The 27,335-nt window shown below is 41.1% G+C and overlaps 1 protein-coding gene across 4 annotated transcripts in view; it reads right to left on the reverse strand.

Moving 5' to 3' along the window:
- The window catches only part of SEC24D (SEC24 homolog D, COPII coat complex component), a 111,957-nt gene that overhangs the window by 58,948 nt on the left and 25,674 nt on the right, over positions 1-27,335 (reverse strand). For all 4 annotated transcript variants that reach the window (XM_043438807.1, XM_043438804.1, XM_043438805.1 and 1 more), the window contains exons 7-8: positions 25,152-25,263; positions 14,897-15,024 (exon numbers count right to left, since the gene is read on the reverse strand). In XM_043438807.1, the coding sequence (XP_043294742.1) occupies positions 14,897-15,024; positions 25,152-25,263 (240 nt within the window). The remainder of the gene's footprint in view (positions 1-14,896; positions 15,025-25,151; positions 25,264-27,335) is intronic.

Here is a 27,335-nt window from a genome sequence, read left to right on the forward strand (position 1 = left end):
CTCTAATTTTCTTGAAGAGATATCTAGTCTTTCCCATTCTATTGTTTTCCTCTATTTCTTTGCATTAATTACTGAGGAAGGCTTTCTTGTCTCTCCTTGCTATTCTTTGGAACTCTGCATTCAAATGGGTATATCTTTCCTTTCCTCCTTTGCCTTTAGCTTCTCTTCGTTTCTCAGCTATTTGTAAGGCTTCCTCAGACAACCATTTTGCCGTTTGCATTTTTTTCTTGGATATATATGTATGAATAACTAAATCACTGTGCTGTACACTTCAAACTAACAGAACTTTGTAAATCAACTGTATGTCAATTAAAAAAAATCCTTGTTTAAATAAATTGATTCTTCATTAAAATGGACACTGCTCATCATATCACATAACAATGTATTATTGCCCTCATTATGTACAAAACAACTGAAAAATCCCTAAAATCCATATGTGATTATACAATTATATAACTAACTCTGTATATAAGGATATCACAAGAGTCAAATTACCATTTTTCTTTTCACAGTTTACACCTACAGAAGCTCTACATTTATCCAAGATTATCTGAAGTTTTTTATATGAACTGCTTTTAGAGTGGGGGAAAAAACACAGGACTGCAAGTTTCACACAGTCCGACCCGCTGTCCTTGGCACCACTGGAGGGCAGTCCCGGGCCCCAGCCAGTCTGCTTCCAAGTAATGAAGAGAATCATCTTTTGTGAGTTAATCTGATCTGGGAAAACATACAAAGCATCTGGAGGTAAGACTTGAAAATAGGGTTGTACAAAAAGTTTAGAAAATTTTAATTTAAAAAATGTATGTGACCAATTTGAAAGCAACTGGAGAAATAAATACCTTTATATATTTATTATGCATGAACAGTGAGCTGGAAGGAGAAGAAAGATGATTCTTAATTTATCAAATAAGTAATAAAAACTGATAAATATGAGCTAAGAGTCTATCCTTTTTCTATAGGAAAATGAGAAATATAGATGAAATTATAAGTTTGAAGTGTTTAGATAAAAGAGTTTTTCAAAACTTTTTAAACTATGGAAGAGAAGACAGTATGGAATGTACCAAACAAAAAGAAATTTAAATCTCATTCCCATGTTAAAGACTATGACATGTGTCAATTTACCTCCAGAAGTGCAGTTCTGGATTAAGAAGAGTGAACTCTGCAGTAGATGAATTCCATGATATCTGAATACACTAGAGTTTATTATTATGGCTCTTCTGTTTTACCATACCATATGGCTCTTCTGTTTTCTTTCTGTATTTTGCAGACATATTGTTCAAAAAGTCAAACATGCTCTTATTTTCCCAAAGAATAACATTTTAAAGATTTTAATCTCTTTTATGTCTCATTTATCCTCCCCCACCCATACACAGACACACACACACACACACACACACCTTCACTTTATAGTGAGATGATATGAAAAGAAACACTAGAGGGAGAATAAAGTGAAACCTAAGTTAACCTAATGAAGTTTACTGTCCAGGAAAATTTTTAAGCAATTGTTATCCTAGTTGGCACAATTTGGCTCCTGGATTGTCAGCTCCTTCTTAAATTACCTTGGAACTTGTTCAGTACCAAATGCAGCGTTTCTTCGTAACGTGGGTGCTCAGTAGGGGTTTGAGCACAGAAAATCTTGTCACCTACAGACTGGCACCTGCTATCGACCTCTACAAGAATTAAACCGTGCTGCTGCGGCTGCTGACTGCAACAGCCCTGGGAAGGAGTGCAAGGTGGAGAGCAGAGAAGAGGCTCTGTGCTCTGGGAAAAGCCAGCAGGACAGGTCTTCAGATAGGTATTTTCAGGAGCCATGAGCTCAGTTCTTGTATCTTCTGGTATCTAGAAGAGCACTAAAATTCTCCATGGTGATGAGTGCTCCACATGACTACCAGAAACCTTCACTAGACCAGCGGACGCCCCCACTAGACCAGCACACACCTTCACTAGACCAGTGGACACCTTCTGCCCAAAAATATGTGCTTGATGCGTGCACTCCCCCTTCACCAAAATCACGTATATACTGGACTTCCTCCCATCTCTTTGAGGCAGTTTCTAAGAGGTGTCTGAAATGCTATCTCCCAGGCTATGGTCCTTATTTGCCAAATAAAACTTAACTCATAATTCTCCTATTGTGCATTTTTTTAATGTCAGCAAACTCATCAAATTACCTGCTCTCAAACTTCCAATTTACTTCCATACACAAATGATATCATGTAATGAAACTATCAAATTAAATATTTATTTGGCACAAAAATTTCTCAGGAACTGTTTTAGGTCTTGCGAAATGAAAGAGTGAGAAAAAATTAGAGGTGGTCCCTACCCTCATGGAATCTAACGGGAGAAAAACAGGACTCAAAAACATAAATACAAAATACAAAACTGTGATACACAGTACTAGAGCTCCAAGGAGTATAATGTGGGGAATTCTGGAAAGCTCTCCTGAGGAGGTGACCATGAACTGAAATTTACAAGATGAATAGGAATTAACTAGGCTAAAACGGCAGGACAGTGAGAAGGAGGTTGAGGGAAAATTATTCCAGCAAGTGCCTGTGAACACCTTATGAAAAAACAAAAGCTAAAGAAATGTTTATATAATTATAATGGTGGGTGTTTTCCATTTGAATAGTAAAAAATAGAAAGTAGCAACATAATATCAAATGACAGAGACCATGCAACATTTCTTTTAAAAAACATAAATAAGTCGCTCTTCCCTTCTTATATGAACACAAGTTGTGGCATCCATGTCAGTTTGCTCCTTCTCACGTGAGACAGATAATTAGCATCACTGGACGGGTCTGACGGTCCCTCTCTTAGATGTGTACACTGCAGGTGAATGCAAGCTACCACAGCTTTCATACTTCTCTTCCTTGCACATAGTAGACAGCCCAAATCAATGAATGTTAGATTAAATGAAATTTTCCAAAGAAGAATTTAGTACTGCAAACAGTGGTAACTAATGATAAAGACATCCATATCTCATACCAGCTTATTTTTAAATTGTTAAGTGGTGCTATAATTTTATGAGAAAAGTGAGGTCCACAAAATTTATGGAAAATTTTTCAAGGTCAGCTTGTGCACCCAACTTCATCTGACCCCCAAACTCCGGCCCAAACCACATCACCCACGTGATGCTCGCCTTCTGCCAGAGAGTCCCTCCCTAATCACTCACGCACCAGACAAGCTCGGGTGTCATTTTCAAATAGTCCATGAAACAATTCCAAACTACAGGTTTGCCCAGGCTCTTTTTCTTCCTTCCTTAAAAATAGGACTTTATTTGAAAAAAATTTTTTTAGCCTTTTATTCAGTGAGAACTTGTTGCTCAGGAAACTTTCAAATAAAAATATTTAAATTTTTTACTTTCTCATACTTTACCACTGAGAGGACACAGCAACTACATAAACTTCAAGTCCCAGTATTACTTAAATACCTACAAAACATAACTGGAGGCAGAGGTCATCAAGCAGGGCACACAGATGTATTTCAATGATTCTAAAATCCCATCGAAGCCTCCAACTTATCATGACATACTGCTAAGAAGTCACTGTTAGTAAGACATACTCCTACTTTAGAAATGTTAAAATCTGAGAAAATGCGGGCCTTAGAGTTGATAAAAATGAGAGTGAGAGGCTCTAAAATACTTCCTCAGCTGTGGTGGCTCTCTGTGGATGCCCAGGGTTCCACAGCCAGGGAGCCTGGTCTTGGACACTGCACATGTGAAGGGAATGTTTCATGCAAAGATGGGCACAATCAAGACACAGAAATAGTATGGACCCAGGAGAGGCAGAAGAGATCAAGCAGAGGTGGCAAGAATGCACACAACTGTACAGAAAAGGTCTCAATGACCCAGATAACCACCATGGTGTGATCAGTCACCTAGAGGCAGACATACCGGGGTGTGAGGTCAAGTGGGCCTCACTATGAACAAAGACAGTGGGGGTGACGGAACTCCAGCTGGGCTATTTCAAATCTTAAAAGATGATGCTGTCAAAGTGCTGCACTCAATATGCCAGCAAATTTGGAAACCTCAACAGTGGCCACAGGACTGGAAAAGGTCAGTTTTCATCCCAATCTCAAAGAAAGGCAATGCCAAAGAATGTTCAAACTACCACACAATTGCATGGTAGCATGCTAGCAAAGTAATGCTCAAAACCCTTCAAGCTAGGCTTCAATAGTACATGAAATGAAAATTTCCAGATGTATAAGATGGATATAGAAAAGGCAGAGGAACCAGAGATCAAATTGCCAACATTTTCTGGATCATAGAAAATGCAAGAGAATTCCAAAAAACATCTACTTCTGCTTCATAGATGACACTAAAGCCTTTGACTGTGTGGATCACAACAAACTGGAAAATTCTTAAAGAGATGGGAATACCAGGCCACACTACCTGCCTCCTGAGAAATCTGTATGCAGGTCAGGAAGCAACCGAATCAGACATGAAACAACAGACTGGTTCCAAATTGGGAAAGGACTCAAGGCTGTATATTGTCACCCTGCTTATTTAACTTATATGCAGAGTACATCATGTGAAATGCCAGGCTGGATGAAGCTCAAGCTGGAATCAAGATTGCTGGGAAAAATATCAATAACCTCAGATATGCAAATAATACCATCTTAATGGCAGAAAGTGAAGAGGAACTGAAGAGCCTCTTGATGAAGGTTAAAGAGGACAGTGAAAAAGTTGGCTTAAAACTCAACATTCAAAAACCTAAGATCGTGGCAACCGGTCCCATCACTTCATGGCAAACAAATGGGGACAAAATGGAAACAGTGACAGACTTTATTTTCTTGGGTTCCAAAATCACTGTGGACAGTGACTGCAGCCATTAAATTAAAAGATGCTTGCTCCTTGGAAGAAAAGTTATGACGAACTTAGACAGCCTATTAAAAAGCAGAGACATCACTTTGCCAACAAAGTTCCGTATAGTCAAAGCTATGGTTCTTCCAGTGGTCGTGCACTGGTGTGAGAGCTGGACCATAAAGAAACTGAGTGCCAAAGAACTGATGCTTTCAAACTGTGGTGCTGGAGAAGACTCTTGAGAGTCACTTGGACTGCAAGGAGATCAAACCAGCCAATCTTAAAGGAAATCAACCCTGAGTATTCACTGGAAGGAATGATGCCGAAGCTGAAACTCCAATACTTCGCCCACCTGATGCGAAGAGCAGACTCACTGGAAAAGACCCTGATGCTGGGAAAGATTGAGAGTACGAGGAAAAGGGGGCAACAGATGTTGGATGACATCATCGACTCATGTCCATCATCATGGAGCAAACGCCAGGAGACAGTGAAGGACAGGGAAGCCCGGTGTGCTGCAATCCATGGGGCTGCAAAACGTCTAACACGACTGAGCGGCTCAAAAACCACAACACTCAGTTGCCAGGCACCAGAGGTCATAAAACCACACATGGATTCACTGAAAATCAAACCAAGGAAAAACGCTTTCTCTTTTCTTGTTTCTCCCAACATAATTCTCCATTTAATAGAAGAAATATTTATATGAATAATTTCAAGATTGAAAAAATAAGCGTGGTGTATTTAACTTTCCAAACCGTAACTTAAAATAGGATTCTAACCACCTTTGCCCTGACAAATGTGACAGCTCTGCGTGTCTGCTGTAACACCATTCTAAAAAGGGGTAACATTCTGCGCTCCAGCTGCCGAGCTTTATTTCATAGTACTTTCTCACAGCAGTATACAGACAGCGGCCAAAATCCTTAAGGGATGAGATTCAGTTTCTAAAGTAACTTTATAAATTAAATATTTTAAATCTTATGTTCATAATTCTATTTCTACATGAGTACATACAACCTATGTTTCCAAGTTCTTATGTTAATACTTTTAAAATACTGCATTAAAGCAAACAATTTAAGGTTATAATGCACATGTTAAAAATAGATTCAGGCTTTGGAGGCTTTCATTTTAAAATAATTTGAGATATAAGTCTTTAAGTTCTTTAAAGGACACAGTCTTATGCAGTAATCAGTTTTACTTCAGAGCATATTTATCACTAAAGCTAGCTAAATCGGGCTTAGATATAAAAACGCATAGTTTCACAATCTTCATGTACTTTTGAGGTAAATAATATACTATAGGTTTCTTATACTAAAAGCATAATATTAATGGAACCCCTTTGGGTTGGGTTGTTCAATATGTTCACATGAATTTCTAATAACATACAGGATGTGTGACAAATACATGGTAATCCATGCTGAAAATCTAGTAAAGAGTGGAAAAGGAAGGTAGACGTTAGCCTTCGAGATTTACAGAACGTCAGAACCAGGCTTCTCCCTCCTGGGAATGGAAGCTAAGGTCACAATACCAGGCAGAGCACAGACCTGCAGTCAGTCCCCGCCTCCTGGCCCAGCGTTCCACATAATGCTTACATCTACTGTGCTTTGGAGAAAGTAGTCAGTTTTCTAACATGGTTTCTCAAATATCTTTATATGATCAAAAATTCTTCCTAGGACTTCCCCAGTGGTAGAGAGGATAAGAATCCAGCTGCCAATGCAGGGGCCATGGGTTTGATCCCTGGTCCGGGGAGATGCCACATGCCATGGGCAGCTCCTACGCCTGTGCTCCGGAGCCTGGGAGCCGCAGCCAACAAACCTCGGGCACCCAGAGCCTGCGCTGGGCAATGAGAGAAGCCCCCGCAGGGAGCAGCCCGTGCGCTGCAAGGAAGAGCGGACCCCGCTCGTCACAGCTAGAGGAAGAGATCCCCACAAGCAAAAACTAAAAAAATATAAAAATTATTACAATAGTCTTCCTACTTACTTTCCTGTTCTGCTCTTTAAAATGAACCATAACCTCTCTCATTGGTATGACAGAATATATTGGTGTCACATTAATAGGTGATAGAATACATCGACAATCTCTCAAACGATTCTTTTTTCTGTATTCACACCGTTTGTCAGAAGCCTAACATACCTAGAGAACTCAGCCACTGTTCTGAAGTTTGGTTTGTCTTTGTCTTTTAAATGTCCGTCCAGCCCTCAGGAGAATGCATCTGTTCGGCCAGGACCTCCACGGTAAGCCCAGCCCACTGCCGCACTCTAGATGGTCTTTGCCTTCAAGGAGCACCATGCAGTAACTTGAAATAAAAAGACTTCAGCAAAAGAGGTCTAAGGTGGACATGTCAAGCTAACCCACAAGTTTGCAGGAGCAAGAGATCTCTGAGAACAAGAAAAAGGAATGTTATTTTATGTGTTTAGTAAATAAAACCTCAGTAAGCCAGATATTGCTGAAAGAACTTGGAATTTGGAACCTTGATTTCCAGAGCATTACTTATTAGCAATGATTTTACTGTATGATTTTAATTGCCCCATAACCTGGAGAACTTCTGCATCTATAAAACGCGGATAATGTCTTTTTCACAAGTTGCTGGCTTCCTTTTAAAAAGTTTACACACAAACTACAACAGTGAGGCAGACTTTCTTCCCTTTGATGGATTAAACAGCAGTGGAAACACTGCCAAAACTCTGCCCACTCATGCCAGCAAGACAGGCTGAGGCTAGTGCATGGCCAAGCGAGGTCTTCTGTAGGTGATGGATGTGGATGTAATGTGCTGGTGTTCATTTACTCTCTAACAGTCTTTCCCTTTTTTGTTAACCCCATTTGTCAGTTCACTGACATTCAACCCTTTTTCTTTCCAACGGCATATTCTTCATATCCACCAAATCTATCAGACTATTTAATAACAGTACAAACTGCCTTATCCATTAAGTCATACTCAGTTCAGTTCAGTCGCTCAGTCATGTTAGACTCTTTGTGATCCCATGGACTGCAGCACGTCAGGCTTTCCTGTCCATCACCAACTCCCAGAGTTTACTCAAACTCAAGTCCATCACGTCGGTGATGCCATCCAACCAATTAACCTTCTGTCGTCCCTTCTCCTCTTGCCCTCAATCTTTCCCAGCATCAGGGTCTTTTCAAATGAGTCAGCTCTTCGCATCAGGTGACCGAAGTATTGGAGTTTCAGCTTCAACATCAGTCCTTCCAATGAACACCCAGGACTTATCTCCTTTAGGATGGACTGGTTGGATCGCCTGCAGTCCAAGGGACTCTCAAGACCTCTCAACACCATACTTCAAAAGCATCAATTCTTCATGCTGAGCTTTCTTTAGAGTCGAACTCTCACATCCATACATGACTACTGGAAAAACCATAGCCTTGAATAGATGGACCTTTGTTGGCAAAGTAATGTCTCTGCTTTTTAATATGCTGTCTAGGTTGGTCATAGCTTTTCTTCCAAGGAGCAAGCGTCTTTTAATTTCACGGCTGCAGTCACCATCTGCAGTGATTTTGGAGCCCCCCAAAATAAAGCCTCTCACTGTTTCAATCATTTCCCCATCTATCTGCCATGAAGTGATGGCACCGGATGCCATGATCTTAGTTTTCTGAATGTTGAGCTTTAAGTCAACTTTTTCACTCTTCTCTTTCACTTTCATCAAGAGGTTCTTTAGTTCTTCACTTTCTTCCATAAGGGTCATGTCATCTGCATATCTGAGGTTATTGATATTTCTCCCAGCAATCTTGATTCCAGCTTGTGCTTCTTCCAGCTCAGCGTTTCTCATGATGTACTCTGCATGTAAGTTAAATAAGCAGGGTGACAATATACAGCCTTGACGTCCTCCTTTTCCTATTTGGAACCAGTCTGTTGTTCCATGTCCAGTTCTAACTGTTGCTTCCTGACCTGCATACAGATTTCTCAGGAGGCAGGTCAGGTTGTCTGGTATTCCCAGCTCTTGAAGAATTTTCCACAGTTTGTTGTGATCCACACAAAGGTGTTGATGTAGTCAAAAAAGCAGAAATATATGTTTTTCTGGAACTCTCTTGCTTTTTTGATGATCCAGTGGATATTGGCAATTAGATCTCTGGTTCCTCTGCCTTTTCTCAATCTGGCTTGAACATCTAGAAGTTCATAGTTCACGTATTGCTGAAGCCTGGCTTGGAGAATTTTGCTAGCATGTGAGATGAGTACAACTGTGTGGTAGTCTGAACATTCTTTGGCATTGCCTTTCTTTGGGATTGGAGTGAAAACTGACCTTTTCCAGTCCTGTGGCCACTGCTGAGGTTTCCAAATTTGCTGGCATATTGAGTGCAGCACTTTGACAGCATTAAGTCATAACTAAGGTACAACTTCCCTGAACCTAAACTCCAAAGAATAAGATTATTCCCACTTTTTCAAGCTGTACAAAAATTAGTTATGTCCAAGATTTTCTACCTGTTTTAGACAAGAATAACTGGTCTTGTTTTTCCCTGTGTCCCTAACGTCCAGCTAAGTTCCTACAAAGTTAATAGTTGATTATAAATCAAGTGAAGTTTAAAGTCTTGGATAAAAAATTATCTGATTAAATCAATAAGAAAGGAAATTGCTTTGACTATTATATCCATTTCTAATCTAAGAAAATTACACAGATACTCCTGAATCTATTCCCAAATGGAGTAAAAGTTTCTGCCATCTGTTTTATAGGTGAAATTACTTAATTTCATGTATAATTAGATGATGTATGTACTTGTCCAAAATGTAAAATTTCCTATTTTAAAGAAAATGAAGAACTAAGTATAATTTTTGCCAGAAATCTACTATTTCTACCTTAGTTCTTAAAATACAACATAAAAAATAAATTCACAGGTTACTAAGCAAAATAGCCTACAAGATAATTGATTACTTTTGCTGAATAAATACCTCATATTTAATTATATTAAATACAGTAATGGGTTTCACTTAAAACAAATACCAAAAAAGTTAAAATTTATGGTAAGGAGCATGAAATATTAAACAAAGATGACACAGATACGTCCTTGGAAAGAGTGTACATCTCCAAAGCAAATGCTCACAGGGAACATTCTCGGGGAGTAACTGCTTGGGTTAGGTTTATTTTTGTAGTCCGTTGCTAACACAATGACATGCTTTAAAGGTTCTGTCAAACAACAGAACTGACTTTAAAAAAAAAAAAAGCTATACTAAATAAATCCTTGTGAGAGATGCCAAATCAGGGTATCTTGAAGGATATCTTTTTTTTTTTTTTCTTTTTTTTTTGGATACCTTTTTTTAAATTGCAGCAATAGTGGCAATATTAGATAAGGAATAAAATCCTAAACTTTTACTATACCTAAAAATAAGTAAGTCATTTATTCTAGAGGAAAAGAAATTAGGATGCTATTCAGAAGGAGGATAACAGTATTCATGCAATCCATTTTCCTTCAAGAAACAAACTTTAAAACTCATTTCCTTGATTACAGGTTATAAATATAACACATCAGGAACTCCCTGCTGGTCCAGTGGCTAAGACTCCACGCTCCCAATGCAGGGGGTCCAGGTTCAAGCCCCGGTCAGGGAACTAGATCCCACATGCCACAACCAAGATCTGGTGCAGCCAAATAAATAAATATGTTTTAAAAATCAGCATACCCCTTATTTTCTGTTATTAACTATAACTGTTTAGCTTTGGGCTTCTGACATGAACTAAATAAATGATAGTGCCATTTATAGATATGCGGAAGAATGAACAGGTTTAGGGTGTAGAGACCAGAAACTCACTTCTGAACATGTTAAGTTTGAGGGTTCTAAGAGGTACCCAAGGAGAGATTCTAGAAAGGCATTTGGGTATGTGAAGGGGGGTCTACAGATGTAGGAATGAGTGTATGAGAGCAATAGTATAGTAACCTGGCTTGACCTGGACCGCCCGGCTTGGAATCCCAGCTCTGTTACTTAGTAGCCGCTGGTCTTAGGTAACGTTTGTTAGCTACTGGTCTTAAGAGTTATCTAACTCTGTGCCTCAGTTTCTTTATATCAGAAATGGAGCAATAAGTAGGCTGATGTGAGAATTAAGTAAATGAACATATATTTAAAATGTCTAACTGTGCTCACTAAGTGCTTTATAAGTTATGACTATTATTATTCTCATCAGGAACTGTTACAGATGATACTTAGTCTTTGGGGGGATACAGAGTCTAAGAGAAAAAAGAGGAGACCCCGAGTTATTTTCAAATATCTTTTGATACTGATTTTTAACATAATTCCAGAGAACAGACTCTGCATGATTTCAGTACCTTTAGACCACGAAATTTTTGCACTTGTTTTATGTCCCTGGATATACTGGATATATCCAGACACTGGATACACTCCGTGTCTCCCAGTTTATCCTGCTGCTGTGTGAAAACTGCATAAATCTTAATTACGTTGAATTGGTTCATGGTGCTTTTCCGGTCTACTATATCTTTCTACTTTTCTGTACATCCATTCTATTAATTTTTGAGAGTTTGATATTGAAACTCCAACTAAAAATCTTAATTTATCTACTTAAAAGAATAATTGCAATGTATAGTGGAACTATATATAACTTTGTTCTGTATTTTCCAAGTCTCCTATAAATGTGTTATCATACTTTCATACTTTAAAAAGTAAAAAAGGAAGAGAAAAAAAAGAGGAAACCCCAAACTCAAGCCTTAATGAACCCCAATATTAGAAGTCAGGATGGTAACAAAAGGAACTAAAATGCTCCCTCCCTGTGAGGCCGGAAAAGACACACCAGGAGGCTATCACGGGAACCACAGAGGGAAGGTGGCCAAGAAGGCCTAGACCCTTGGTGACCCGGACTTTCATCCAGCCAGTGGCGGAGTGGAGTGGTGATGGTATGCTATACCACCATTTATACATTTATTTTTTTAAAGGATGGATATTGATATGCTTGTATATGCATACTCATTTCTAGAAGGAATCACAAAGAATGAGTAAAAATTATAAGGGTGGGGCGGAGGGGTAGGAAGGAAACTTTTTCACTGTATACCACTTTCATTTTTTGAATGTTTATATTTTACCTCTTTAAAAGTAATTGGTTCATTAAAAAGCATAAAATACTACATATTGTTATAGACACACGTATATGAAGTCAAATATATAAAACCCACATGTATAGGCAGGACACACGCCAAATTCATCAGTGTTTGTGCCTCGGGTGGAAGCGGAGAGGAGAGATCCTGCGAAGCTTTAATTCTTAGAAAATTATCTTAAGCCAACACAACAAAACGTTAACATTTGTTAATGATGGTGGCATGTACACGGATGTATTATTCACTAACACTTTAAATTTTGTTCAAAGGATCAAGATTAAAATTTAAGAAATCCCTCTCACAGATACTACTACACTGCAGTCAGAACTGCTAAAATTAAAAAGACAACAGTAACAAAGGTTGGAGAGAATGCAGGGCAACTGGAACTCTGATACCATGTTGAAAAGACTACAAAATCATATAACCACTTTCGAAAATGGTCTGGCAGTTTCTTATAAACCTAAATAAACATGTATCCCCATCAGCCAACAATCTACTCACAGGTATTAATCCAAGAGAAATGAATACGTATCCATAGAAACACTTGTACTAGAATATTTATAGAAGCCGCTTTATTCACAAAAGCCAAAAAGCAGAAATAGTCAGATGTCCATCACTAAAAGAGCAGATAAACTGATGGGGCTTCCTAGGTGGCATAGTGGTAAAGAATTCACCTGCAATGCAGGAGACTCAGCAGATGTGGATTCGATCCCTGGGTCAGGAAGATCCCCTGGAGAAGGAAATGGCAATCTACTCCAGTATTCTTGCCTGGGAAATGCCATGGATAGAGGAGCCTGGAGGCTACAGTCCATGAGGTCACAAAGAGCTGGACATGACTGAGCGACTAACACTTTGACTTCCACTTATGAGCAATATATTAAATTTCTGGGACCATCACAGAAGACACCATCCCTAAAATAAGCAAATACTGCATGTGCTTCTCATTTACAACTATGAGACCATAACTGCACGTAAGACTGGCTTTTAGGAACAACCCAGTGCCTCTTCTATGCCTGACTCTAACCCAGTTCACTGTGCTCTCAGAGGAGACGGCGGCATTCTGCTGCACCCATAGAAAGACTGAGTGGACATCTCAAGGGGGATGGAAGCCCCTGTGCACGTGGACACTGCCCCTCTCCTCTTTCTTCCTTCTCTAAGCGGTCACACAGCAGCCCCCTACCCCGTCCCAGCTGGCGAGACAGGCCCGAGAAACAGTACAGATCTGGTTCTCTCTCAGAGAGGCTCTACTTCTTGCTCAGGTGCTACTAAGTAAGCATCAGGTCATCGATCTCAAAGGATCAGAGCCAAGGTCAGGTTTAACTTGGGAAAAGCCATCTATGCTTCAGCTTTTAGTGAGCAAACAGAATCCAGAGCTCAGCCTAATTTACTGGACCACTGCAAGGAGGTCACAGTCAAAGCTCCAGTCCGAGTAAGGCTTTCCTTCAGCTCCCACCTGACCAGCTTTGCCATAGGACCTTGTGTCTGTCTCCACGCGCATGTGGGCACCCGCTATCCAGGGGCAGCTACACAGAGTGGATGTCCTAATCCCAGGACCCATGAACAGCATCTTAACATCGGAGATCTTAAATGCACACCACTTATCTCTGTCGCCACCTAACTATAAACAGGGGGCTTCCCAGGTGGCCCAGCAGTAAAGAATCCTCCTGCCAATGCAGGAGACATGGGTTCGATCCCTGGGTCGGGAAGATCCCCTAGAGGAGGAAATGGCAACCCACTCCAGTATTCTTGTCTGGAACACTCCATGCGAGGAGCCTCGTGGGCTACAGGCATGGGGTAGCAGAGTCAGACATGACACATAGCATACAGCATAACAGCTATAAATAGGGCACACCTTTCTCAGCTGAAAGATACAGATTGATCTATCTCATGCTTTCTAACGCTGCTGAGTTTAAACAGAGGTTTATGAGCATCTTGGCCCAGTGATTACTAAAGCAGATGTAGTAAGACCCAGGACCTCAGGCTGCATTATCTTCCTTTTACCAGAGCACCTCAATGCTGCAGTACTGAGCGAGGGCATAAAGACCTCACGAGAGGTTTGGGTATCTGTCCTTTTCTGACAGTCCGTATTTCCTGTATATGTGCATAGCTGTTGTGGTTGAGTCACCGGTTGTGTCCGACTCTCTGCAATCCCATGGGCTGAGCACGCTAGGCTTCTCTGTCCCTCACCATCTCCCAAAGTCAGCCCAAGTTCATGTCCATCGCATCGGTGATGCCATCAACCCATCTCATTCTCTGATGCCCTCTTCTCCTTCTGTCCTCAATCCTTCCCAGCATCAGGGACTTTTCCAATGACACAAACCAGGGGCTTCCCTGGTAGCTCAGCTGGTAAAGAATCCACCTGCAATGCAGGAGACCTGGGTTCAATCCCTGGGTCAGAAAGATCTCCTGGAGAAGGGCTAGGCTAACCACTCCAGTATTCTTGGGCTTTCCTGGTGGCTCAGACAGTAAAGAATCCACCGCAATGCAAAAGACCTGGGTTCAATCCCTGGGTTGGGAAGATCCCCTGGAGAAGGGAACGGCTGGCTACCCATGCCAGTATTCTTCCCTGGAGAATTCCATAAACAGAGGAGTCTGGCAGGCCCATGTGCATTGTTACAATAGGCCAAAAAGTGACCTCGCCCATCTGTGCTTGGAATACAGGATGCCAAAAAAGCACAGTGTATCAGATTTTTTTCTTTTTCCTCTTAAACTTACTTTTTAAAAATTGGAGTTTAGTCGCTTCATCATGTGTCAGTTTCTGTGGTACAGCCAAGGAGTCAGCTCTCTCTATATATTAAATAAAATGTATGTACATGTACATACACCCTTGTTGTGGGGTTCTCTTCCCATTTAAGTCTCCACAGAGCAGTGAGCAGAGTCCCCTGTGATGTATGGCCGGCTCGCCTTAGTTATCAGATATTGGTTTACTTAATGAATTGAATGATTACGTGTTTTTCATGCTCCAGTTTTCTGTTTACGATACAGAAAAATATACAGGAAAATAATGACAAAAGAGGAATTTTAGAGTTATTGAATTACTGAATTGCTATTTTCATCACTTACCTCATTTGAAGGGATCGTGGCAAAGGGCGTGATGATGGCGGCCAAGGGGATCTGAGCTTGCTTGGCCATCTCTGATGTGCAGGGCAAGCAGTACGTGGTGCAGCGGATGTACCGGGGGCTGGCGTTGCCTGAAATGGTCAACAACGCAGACTTAAAACCTGCCCTGTGTATTTAAGCATTTATAAAGGCACGTCTAGGTAATGCATTGCCTTATTTGTAAAGCTTCATGGTTTCTAAAAAATAAAAAGGAACACTGTATAATTTTATGACCATGACCTATACTCTAGGCACATTATAGTTTCTTGTAAAATAAGACATTAAATACTGCTGCAAAAACGTAAACGATTTTAAATTATTTTCCGTAAGCAGGGTATTAATACAGCCACTCAGAGATTCGAGAGGTATTTAGATCCAATGGGAAAAGTAAAGCAAAGACACAAAACAAGAATAAAATTTCTTCTTCATCCTCTCCTATCAATACATCTGTTTTGAGAAAGGTAAGCATTTGTATACCATTTCATAATCAGCTAGTTATACTGTGTCAAATAGAATTCCGTTTACCATGTTTTCCTCCTTAACTTATAATTCAACTTAGAAATTAAAATTCTATTTATAATAGAAAAAAATTTTTAAAAACACCCGAATCTATTTTTAAAATAGACCAAGTTTCCAGATCAAATATTTTTTTCATAGCATGCATGAGTATTAAAACAATATCCATGGAAATGGTACTGATAAACTTATTTGCAGGGTAGGAATAGAGACACCCAGAGAACAGACGTGTGGACACGGTGAGGAAGGAGACGGTGGAGCAAATTCAGAGAGTAGCAGTGGAACATGTACATCAGTATATGTATACATACAGTATACATACAGTGTATACTGTATACATATATACTAGATAGCTAGGGGAAAGCTGCCGTGTAACACAGGGGGCTCAACCCAGTGCTCTGGGAAAACCTGGGGGTGGGATGGGGGAATGGGGAGAGTCAAGAGAGAGGGGGTACATGCATACTTATGGCTGATACACGTTGTTGTGTGACAGAAATCAGCACAGCATTGTAAAGCAATTATCCTCCAATTAAAAATAAATTAAAAAAACCCAATATCCATGGCATGAATATTTTTAAATCACTAGAATAACTTATCTAAAATAAACTTAACAATTAAATCATAATATATTTTGGCAAAAGAACCTAATTATCAAACGAGTGTGTATTGATTGTCTGCCTATTCTAGATACTGTCCTAGGTGCTTCCTTGTAGAGTTTGTGTTCTTGCAGGGAACACGGACAATAATAGACCTAAAAAACCCCAATAAATTACACAGGAGCTTAGAAGATGACAAATGTTATGGGAAAAAAGCACCTCTGGGGGAGGGGGAGGGGTACCACAGTGGGAAAAGACTGCAATTTTAAACAGTTATAGAATTGATCTTCTTCAAAAGGCATCATTGGAGCAAAGGCTGCCAAGTGGGATGGGATCTGCCCGCAGATGTCCGGGGACAGCGTGAGCCTGGGCTGGTGAAGGAACGTCAGGAGGCCTGTGAGGCTGGGATGAGGCAGTTGGGGCAGCTGGCAAGGAATTCAGGGACGGCACAGAGCCCAAATCAGCTCGATGCAGGTGACCCCAAAGCTTTTGGCCTGAGGGATCAGAAGCGTGAAGTTGCCACGAACTGACCAGAGAAAGGCTCCGGGAAAGGAAGGGGTTTTTATTGAGCCCAGTTGAGTGGTTGAAAACCGGGCACCTGGCTCCGGGCATGTCCATCTGGAAAATCTATTAGGCGATCAAGCAGTGACGCTGAGTAAGCAATCAGACACACGCGTCTTGGCGCTGGGATGAAAGCTGAGATGGAGAAACACATTTGGGAGTTCTGGGCCTATAAACAGTATGCGGAGCCAGGAAACTAGATTAAAAACCACAAAGTGGCCAGAGAAGAGCTGCGTGAGGACTGAGCCCTGAGTCCTCCGACATAAAGAAGCCAGGAGACACGGAGAAACCAGAAGGACCAAGAAGTGTAAAAATGAGGGCATCTGGGCGTCCTGGAGGGGAAGAAAGTCCATCAGGGAAGAGGCAGGACTGTCTGTGCAGGCGCTGACGCCAGGTCAGCATGACCGCTGGGGGCAGCGGGGCTGGAGAGCCAGCAGAGACTTTCCGGGGAACGGTGGGGTGAGGAGGAGGAGGGCAGGGAGGCCACGCACAGTGAGTTTAGGAGAGAGAGGCAGGTGATGAGTACGCAATAATCCTTCCAAGGGTTTTTAATATATTTACTTTAATTGGCAGATGATTACAATACTTTACTTTACAATGATCTCTGCCACAGGAACCTATGTGTGCCCCCTCCCACCTCCCTCCCCACCGCGCCCCCCAGACTGTCAGAGAGCACCAGCTTTGCGCGCCCTCCATCACGCAGCAATCCCACGCTGCTTAGCCACTGTACCTGCGGTGACACATATGCTTAAACGCTATTCTCTCAGATCCCACCCTCTCCCTCTCCCACCGAGTCCAGAAGTCTGTTCTTCACGTCTGTGTCTCCTTTGCTGCCCTGCACGGAGGAGCACCCAATAGCAAAGAAAGGGGGGAGCTAGTAAAGGAAGTAGATCGAGAAAACATTGTTTAAGACAGGAGAAGGCTTTGTAAAAGACGGGAGTCACTATGTAGAAAGAGAACTCTTAATGATGTGCGAGAGAGGGGGCAGACAGGGTAGCAGTACACTTGAGTGGCACACAGTAGGAGATTTCAGCTGCAGCACGTTTATGGCCAAGAGTAGGAAGGCAGAGCACAAGGCCCTATGAGGAATGGGGGCTGACATGATGGTGAGGATCCATGGAAGTTCTCTTCTGATTGTGTCCTGTTCTCAGAAGGGAGGACGTAACAGCCAGCTGAAAGGAAAGGATGAGTGGTCACTCTGCCGGGCCTGCAGCCTCTCAGCCTTTCTTTGGCCTTTCTCTGGCCACGCCTCACTGCACAGGTGGGTCGAGAAAGAGGGGAAGGCTGGACCTGAGAAGCTGAGCTTCCTTTCATATTTAATCTATTATTTACACATTTTACTGTTTGGGGGGACCAGAGAGAAATCTTGATTTTTACATAAAAATTTTGATTTTTATATAATGGCAAATAATTCAAACAGAAATAAATTATTCTGTATAACAAATTAACACGTCTGTAGGCTGAATCCAGTTTGGGGGCCCCGCTGCAGAGAGTGTGATAAAGGGGGAAAATGTGGTACTAGCAACAAGGGTAATAATAATCAATGCCAATGGATTAGGTATCATTCTAAGATTGCTACATGTAAATTCATTCTAGTCTCATAATTGCCTATGAGACTGATACCCTACGATCCCATTTTACAGAGGAGTAAACGGAGACACTGGGAGCTTAAGTGACTTACCAAAATCAAAGGGTTAGAAGTGGCAAAAGTGGTATTAGAACCTATCACAGTCTCTCCGACATCCCAGACAAGTTGGGTCCAGGTCATGAAGCTGTGAATTTGGACAAGAGTTAAGACCAATCCTGTTTTCCCCTGGGCAATAATGGGACATTTCTTAGCAATGCATGTGTGTGTGCTCAGCTGTGTCCTGCTCTTTGTGACCCCATGGTCTGCAGCCTGTTATGTTCCTCTGTCCATAGGATTTCCCAGGCAAGAATACTGGAGTGGGTTACCATTTCCTCCTCCAGGGGATCTTCCTAACCCAGGGATCCAACATGCGTCTCCTGTGATTCCTGCATTGGCAGGTGGATTCTTTACCACTGAGCCACCCATATGATCAAATAAATACTGAAGAAAATTATTCAGAATGTACTAGATAGCTTCTGGGGGAAGGAAGAAAGATCAGAGACAGGTAGAGTCCAAGTGAATACTGACATAGGGTAAAACAAGAGTTCTGACATCAGGAATAGAAGAAAAAGAAATATTAGGTAATAAATTAAACATGCTTGAACCCTTATTAGTGTATATTTCATATAACTTAGATAAAACCTTCCTTCTCATCATCACACAATGTTACACATAGCGGGAAATAAGAATTTTTGAATATTTTAAAGTGTATTTTAATTTTTCTTTGTGCTCAACTTTCACTAGTTAACACTTCCAATAATACATTGAAATTGAGCAGTTGTTATCTTTAAAAATCTTATTTTTTACAATGAAATATGCACATGAACAAGTTTATGAAGGTGACTAAACAAACTTGTTAAAGAAGCTAATGCACACAAAGAATAAATTTTTAAAAAGCAATGAAGAATTTATTTCTTAAGCAGGTATGCAAAAGTGGGGCATGAAAGGTGTTTATAGAAGATAATTAGCAACCTTGGTGATTAAGATCCAAATCCCTTGATATGCTTAATAAAGAAACTTATGGGATAAACTGACTAAAAAACATTCAGTAATTTATTCATTCAACAACTATTTATGAAGCTAATCCCCAAGTTAGAGGCTTAGAGACAGCAGAGCGAAGCCTTTGGCTTTAAGGTCTGGTAGAAGAGAATGCTGATAAAGCAGATAATTGGGGGCGTCCCTGCTGACTCGGTGGTAAAGAACCCGCCTGCCAATGCAGGAGACCCAGGTTCAGCCCCTGATCCGGGAAGACCCCACGTGCCACAGAGCAGCTGAGCTCGTGCGCCACAACTGCGGAGCCTGTCCACTAGAGCCCAGGAGCTGCAGCTGCCGGGTCCACCCCTCAGGGCCTGCAGTGAGCAGGCCACAGTCAGCGGCCATGCAGTGAGCGGGCCATGCAGTGAGCGGCCACGCAGTGAGCAGGCCACAGTGAGCAGGCCACACAGTGAGCAGGCCACACAGTGAGCAGCCACGCAGTGAGCGGCCCATGCACTGCAACTGGAGGGGAGCCCCACTTGCTACAACCAGACAAAAGCCCGGCAGCAATGAAGACCAACGAAGCCAACAATAAATAATAAAGTAAATAAAGCGGACAACTGCAACATGGCAGGTAAGAATCACAGAAGAGCAAACTGATTACTAAGTGGCCCAAGGGAGGCAACGAGTTTGACACACGGGTCACAGGTGACCAAGCAAGGGATGCACTGCTTGAACAAGATCTTGTGGGGCAGGCGGAAGCTCAGAATGGAGGGGGAAACAGAGTCTTAGATCAGATCCTGCAGCCAAAGGCAAAGAAGTGACATTCTTAAAGCAGGTGCGCCCCTTTATTGGCTTCTCCACCACAACCAGAGAAGTATGGCAGCAACAAGCCCACGGGCCGCAACTAGAGAGCAGCACCCCCATGACATCTACAGACAGAAACCTCACAGTGATGCAGACCAGCAGAGCCACAAAGCAGTAAATAAAAACTGTAACTGAAAAAAGTCGTGCTAGGGAAATTGGACAGCTACGTGGAAAAGAATGAAATTAGAACATTCTCTAACACTAAACAAAAACAAATTCAAAAGGGATTAAAGACCTATTAATAAATATAAGACTGAACACTAACTATAAAACTCCTAGAGGAAAATACCAGCAGAATGCTCTTTGACATAAATCGCAACAATATTTTTTTGGATCTGTCTCCTAGAGTACGGGAAATAAAAACAAAAAGAAACAAATAGAACCTAATTAAACTTACAAGCTTTTGTACAACAAAGGAAACCATAAACAAAACAAAAAGACAACCTACAGAAGGAAAGAAAATATTTGCAGATGATGCAACCAAGAGGGATTAATCTCCAAAATATACAAACCGCTCTATACAGCTCAATATCACAAAAACAAACAACCTAATCAAAATATGGGCAGAAAATATAAACAGACGTTTCTCCAAAGACAGACAGGTGGCTGAAAGCCCACATGAAAAGATGCTCAACATCTCTAATTATTAGAGAAATGCACATCAAAACTATAATGAGGTGTCACATCACACCAGTCAGAAAGGCCATATTAAAAAGTCTACAAATAATAAATGCTGAAGAGGGTGTGGAGAAAGGGGAACCCTCTACTCTGTCAGTGGGAATGTCATTGGTACAGTCATTATGGAGAATAGTATGAAGATTCCTTTAAAAACTAAAACTAGAGTTACCACTTGGCCCACTGATGTCCCTTCTTGAGTATATATCTGGAAAAGATGAAAACTAATTCAAGAAGATACATGCACCCAATGTTTACTGCCGCATTCCTTATAGTAGCCAAGACATGGAAGCAACCTAAATGTCCATTAACAGATGAGTGGATAAAGATGTGGTACGTATATATAATGGAATATTACTCAGCCATGAAAAAGAAACAATGCCATTTGCAGCAACATGGATAGACCTAGAGAGTGTCATACTAAGTGAAGTTAAGTCAGAGACAAATATTATGTCACTTAAATGTGGAATCTAAAATATGACCCAAGTGAACTTATTTATAAAACAGAAATAGAATCACAGACATAGAAAACAAACTAACGGCTACCACAGGAGAGAGGAGTGGCGAGCGATAAATTAGGAAGTTGGGAGTAACACATACATGCTACTATATATAAAATAATCCACGCTGACTACTGTATGGCACAGGGAACCATGCTCAATATTTTGTAAGAACCTACAATGGAAAAGAATCTGAAAAAGAAAATATATATAAAACTGAATCATTCTGCTGTACACTTGGATCTAACATGATACTGTAAATCAATTTAACTTCAATTAAAAAAAATTTACAATTTTAAAAAGTCTACTAATCAGTAACAGCAAATAAGCCAGAGAAAGGGGCTTTACAGCAAACGGGTGTGACTTGCCCAACTGCAGGGTTCCCTCCGTGCCAGGCGGCTCTCCGTTCTTGCCAAGGGCTGGGCTGCAGGCTGTGGAGAGCTGATGATAATCAAGACCTTGCCACCTCCTTCCCCCTCTTTCCACTCCTTCCTTCTACGCTTCCCCTGTATGGACGATACGACCCAGCAGTTCCACTCCTAGGTAAACATTTGAGAGAACTGAAGGAGGGATTCACAGAGACGCGTGTGTACCAGTGTTCGTGGCCACAGCTGTGCACTGTAGTCAAGAGATGGAAAAAACCCGAATGGTCTTCAAAAGATGGACAACAATGGTCTTCAAAGGATGGACAACAAAATGCAGTATATACTAAGAGTGAGCATCCTTCAGCCTGAAAAAGGAACGAGCTTCTGACTCACGCTGCAGCATGGACAAACTCTGACAATATTATGCTGAGTGAAGTAAGCCAGACACAAAGGACAGATGTCACACGAATCTGCTCACACGAGGCATTCAGAGACAGAGCAGAACAGGAGGCACCAGGGGCTGGCAGGGTGAAGGAATGGGGAGCAGCGGTTTACTGGGTACAGTTTCAGTGTAGACTGATGAAAATGTTCTGGAAATGGACAATCATGATGGTTGCACGACACTGTGAACTGTATACTTAAAATCATTAACACAGCAAACTTTATTTTATGTGCATTTAACCACAATTTTAAAAAATCACCTCTATGTTAAAAAAAATACAAAAACAACAAGCTCTGCAGGTGCTGCTCCTTAACACATGCACGCTCTCCCACTGCCAGACCTCAGCACAGCCGCCTCTGCTGGCTGCCGACCTTCTCTCCCAAGCTCCCCACTTGTGTCCCGGCCCACACCTGCTCACCTGGGGCTCAGCTTAGTGGCCCCTGCTCTCGCAGCACAGGCTGGGCTAGTTACCGCATGTTTAAGTCCCCACAGCAAAATGAGTTTTATCCTTATAATATTACCATACTATTATAATATTAATATTTAGTTATATCTTTTTCCTGCCAGATTGTGCACGCATTTAAGAATAAGACCATGGGACTTTTCTGGCAGGCCAGTGGTTAACACTCTGCGTTCCCAGTGCAGGGGGTACAGGTTTGATCCCAGGTCAGGGAACTGAGATCCTACATGCTGCACGGCATAGCCGAAAAAAGGAAAAAAAGAACAGAACTGCGTCTTTCACTTCTGAATTGAGGCAGTAGGTGAGTTGTTAAGAGCATGGCTTCTAGCATCAGAATGCTGGGATTCAAATTCTAGCTTTGCTTCCCATTAGCTGAGTATCTTGGTAAATGACCTAAGCATTCTGTGCTTTGGTTTCACACTGTAAAATGAAGATGAGATTAATGCCTATCCCAGTAAATTACAGAGAGGATTAAATGAATTAATACACATAAAGTATTCAGAAGACATCTTAATGCAAAGCAAACACTTAATAAATATTAACCACAATGGTAATAGGTACTGAATGTTTGCTGAATGAGTAAGTGAATGAATGAATGAACAAGTATGATCCTGCTCTAAGTAGCTCATAGCCTTGTAGGAAAGATGACCCAAACCACAGTAAAATTTAATGGAACAGAGTTATAATAGGAGTGTCTATGAAGCACTGTGAGGGAAGAAATTGGAGGAGATTTCTAAGGGAAAATTAAGTTGAGTTTGGAAGAACTAGGAATTCCCCAACTAAAAGGGTTAGAGTTATATATACCAAGTACATTTATTCAATAAATATTTGTTGGGTGACCATTATGTTCTAGATACCAGGTGAATTTCTAGGGGTACAATGGTGAACAAACATAGTACTAATCTGTTGCAGAGATAATAGCACAAAATGAGAATCGGTGACATGAGGAGAAGGGGGTGAGTTTAGTATGGCTGAGGCAGATGTATAGAAAGAAACAGGGGAGAGATGAGGCTCGTGAGGAATATTCATTAGGCCTGTAAAGAGCCTCAAACTAAAATATTAAAAAATACAAATGTAACACTTACTATTAGGCTGAAACGAAACTGCCATTTTTGTAGGTCAACAAAACAGAAAAAATCAGCAATTTCATATAGCTCAACCTACCAGGTCGTAAGTACTGAATAAATATGAATTCATTTAACAAGTTTGGATGGATTCTGTTAAGTAATCAGGAACAAATCACTTTTAGTAGAGGAAATGAAGTAATCTGAAGTCTGTTTTAATAGTAGTACCTCTAACAGTAACATCATCTGTAATCTATATCAACCCCTTCTACAGGTCAAGACCCCACGTACGTATAAAGATACTTCCAACATGCACACCAGTCAGTCCTGAAGGAAATCAATCCTGAATATTCACTGGAAGGACTGATGCTGAAGCTGAAGTTCCAATACTCTGGCCACCTGATGCAAAGAACTGACTCATTGGAAAAGACCCTGATGCTCGGAAAGATTGAAGGCAGGAGGAGAAGGGGACGACAGAGGATGAGACGGTTGGATGGCATCATCAACTCAATGGACATGAGTTTGAGCAAGCTCCAGGAGATGGAGAAGGACAGGGAAGCTTGGTGTGCTGCAGTCCACGGGGTCGCAGAGTTGGACACGACTTGAGTGGCTGAACAACAACGCAAGCATACAGACACAGACACACACACACAGTCACCTTTAATCCTCACACTGGCCCTGCAGGGCAGGTCTTAGTCCTCACATCTCACAGAGGGCAACACTGAGGTTCAGAGGGGTGGGGTAAGCAAAACTCAGGATGGTGAGGAAGAGAGCCTGGGTGTGCATGCAGGTGTGCCAAACTCCCAATCACAGGTCCTTCTGCCTCACTGGTCTGCAAGCTCTCAAAAGACCGTGCTGGAGGCAGAACCCAGGATGGACTAACAAGAGGGGGGCCCACCAGGAAACTGGCTGACTCGACAACTCTGAGATGAGACGACACGCCTGCTTGCGTATCAGTGTTATATTTCTAGAACTGAGTATATAATCCATTAAGTTCAGAATCTAAGATGACGCATTGCACCAGGCTGTATTTTAACTTGCCATAAACAGAATAATATATTCCCTGATTAAACCTGCACAAAGTTTAACAGAAATAGGAAACTGATAGCAAACATGGGATAGAGTCAGTAGAGACAGCTCAGCCTCTCCCCATCCAGTTCTAAAATGGGAAACCAAAGCCCAAAACATTAAAGGACTTATTTAAAAAATGTCACCAGGGCTAGAACCAAGTCTGCTGGCTTAATTAAACAGTTAATTCCCTACCATCCGTTCATGCCACCCTGCCAGGTTCTCACTGTAGTAAATAAATTAAACCAAAGTAGGGCATGAACAAATTTAAACCCATAAATTAAAATTTAAAATTTTCTTAAACTTGTAGATTTTGACAAGAATTCAGCTGACAGTACCTTCTCCACACTCGATTAATGACAAATTAGTTCCTGTTACCAGCTATAAAGGGGTGGCCCATCCGTGACAGCATGACTGGAGGGTATCAGTGCATTTGCTTTAAGGAAAAAAAAAGGTGAGAAATACTAAGACCTCAGTCAGAAACGTAACTGAGAGAAGAATACCTTGGTCTTGTATGACACAGTCTGTCGTGACCAGTGGCGGGATCTGGCCTCTGGCGTTGGTGGCATAAACTTGTCCCACTCTGCTGGCTCGGTCACTCTCGATCACCTGGATCTGACAGTAAGAGATCAAGGGCACGTTAAAGTCAGTTTAGACTTCTCAACATTTCCCTCTCATTACACACACGCACACACACAGGCATTTTCTAAATCCTTTCAGCTGATTTCAAATCAAACTCTCATTGAGAATCCATCATATCTTCAGCCTCACTTTTGTTTACTTTCACAACCTTAAGCCACTAGCTTCCAAATTCTATTCTGTAATACTCTTGAGCTCCAACTCTGATCTTTCAGGGAAATCTATTTTTATTCAATTTGTTTCTTGGGATCACAGGTAACAGTTCTTTGGGAAAGGATTCTCACTAGAAAAGAAATTGAAAATAACATTAAAAAAATACTTTCTGTAGTTAAAGGAAACTCTAAAAAGCTAAAAATAATTAAATTCAGAAGAAATTATTTACAGCATATAAATTAAAGAAGCCCTGACTTTTCTCCTCAAATCCCTCTTAATCTTTACTTGGCCTTTCAAGTTTCCCCACCACATCCCTGCTTCTTGCGACATAAGAAACAAACAATATCAACTGTTCCCATATGGCTTTTGCCTATCATGTACAGATGAGAAGAAAAGAAAAGTCCGAAAGTTTTGTCCTCTAATTTGGAAACACCTTATATTTCTCTACTAAAACATTTATTGATGAAGATATAGGCACAAAATACTGTCCTGTTGTAACTTTCCAGGGACTAGTTGCAAGGAATTCTTAAAAAAAAAGGGTCTTTCTCTTTCTCTTCTCCCTGCCCTCACTTCTTCCTTACAGGGTAAAAGTGGCAAAAAACTAAAAAAAAAAAAAAGGAAGGAGTAAAAATTTAGAGGGGAAAGAGGGGAGAAATGAGATGAGCATTCAGAGTGGAATATTTACACTGGAGGACGTGCAGTTTAAAGACACTATTAACGTGAGGGGAGATCAAGAGTAGAAGGCAGAGGAGAAGGATGTGGAGCTCACCTCCTCCCACACACATCAAAAATACATCTACATGTGGGAGAATTCTCAGAGAGTACTAACGGAAAGCTGGCAGAAGACCTCTTACACAACCAAAGCTGCAGGAACGATCCCCCTTGTAACTCGGTAGTACCAAAGGATGAGGATGGGGAGGAGCAGTCAGCACAGGCCTGGTGTCCCTGGGTGGTAAAACTGTTACTATATGCAGATGACATGATACTCTATACGGAAAACCCTAAACACTCCATACCAACACTATGGGAGCTAACAAATGAACTCAGGAAGGCAGCAGAGTACCAGACTAACATATGGAAATCTGCTACATTTCTTTAACAATGAAACATCAGAAGGAGAAAGGGAAATGGAAAGACATCCATCTCTTGGATTGGAAGAATTAATATTGTTAAAATGGTCATACTACCCAAGGCAATCTACAGATTTAATGTGATCCTTATCATATTGTCTGTGGCATTTTTCACAGAACTAGGAGAAATAATCGTAAAATTTATATGGAACCACAAAGGACCCAGAATTACCAAAGGCAATCCTGAGGAAAAAGAACAAAGCAGGAAGCATAACTTTCTCAGACTTCAGACAACACTATGAAGCTACTATCATCAAAACAGTGTAGCACTGGCACAAAACCATACATGGATCAATGGAACAGAACAGAGCCCAGAAGTAAACCCACACACCTACATTCAGTTAAATCTTCAAGAAGAGAAGCAAGAATATACAATGAAGAATAGTCAGTCTTTTCAGAAAGTGGTGCTGAGAAAACTGGATAGCTTCATGTAAATCAATACAGTTAGCACAATTCTTCACACCACATGCACAAATAAACTCAAAATAGTTTAAAGACTTAAATATAAGACATGACACCATAAGACTCCTAGAAGAAAACATAGGTAAAACATTCTCAGACACATATTGTAGCAATATTTTCTTAGCTCAATCTCCCAAGGCAAAATAAAAAAAAGCAAAAATAAACAAATGAGGCCTAAGCAAACTTAAGAGCTTTTGCACAACAAAGAAAACCATAAATAAAACAAAAAGACAACCTATAGACTGCAAATGATGTGACTGACAAGAGGCTAATTTCCTAAATATCCAAACAGCTCATACAGCT

The sequence above is a fragment of the Cervus canadensis genome, chromosome 19 (genome assembly GCF_019320065.1).
Source record: "Cervus canadensis isolate Bull #8, Minnesota chromosome 19, ASM1932006v1, whole genome shotgun sequence".
NCBI classification, from domain to species: Eukaryota; Metazoa; Chordata; class Mammalia; order Artiodactyla; family Cervidae; genus Cervus; species Cervus canadensis.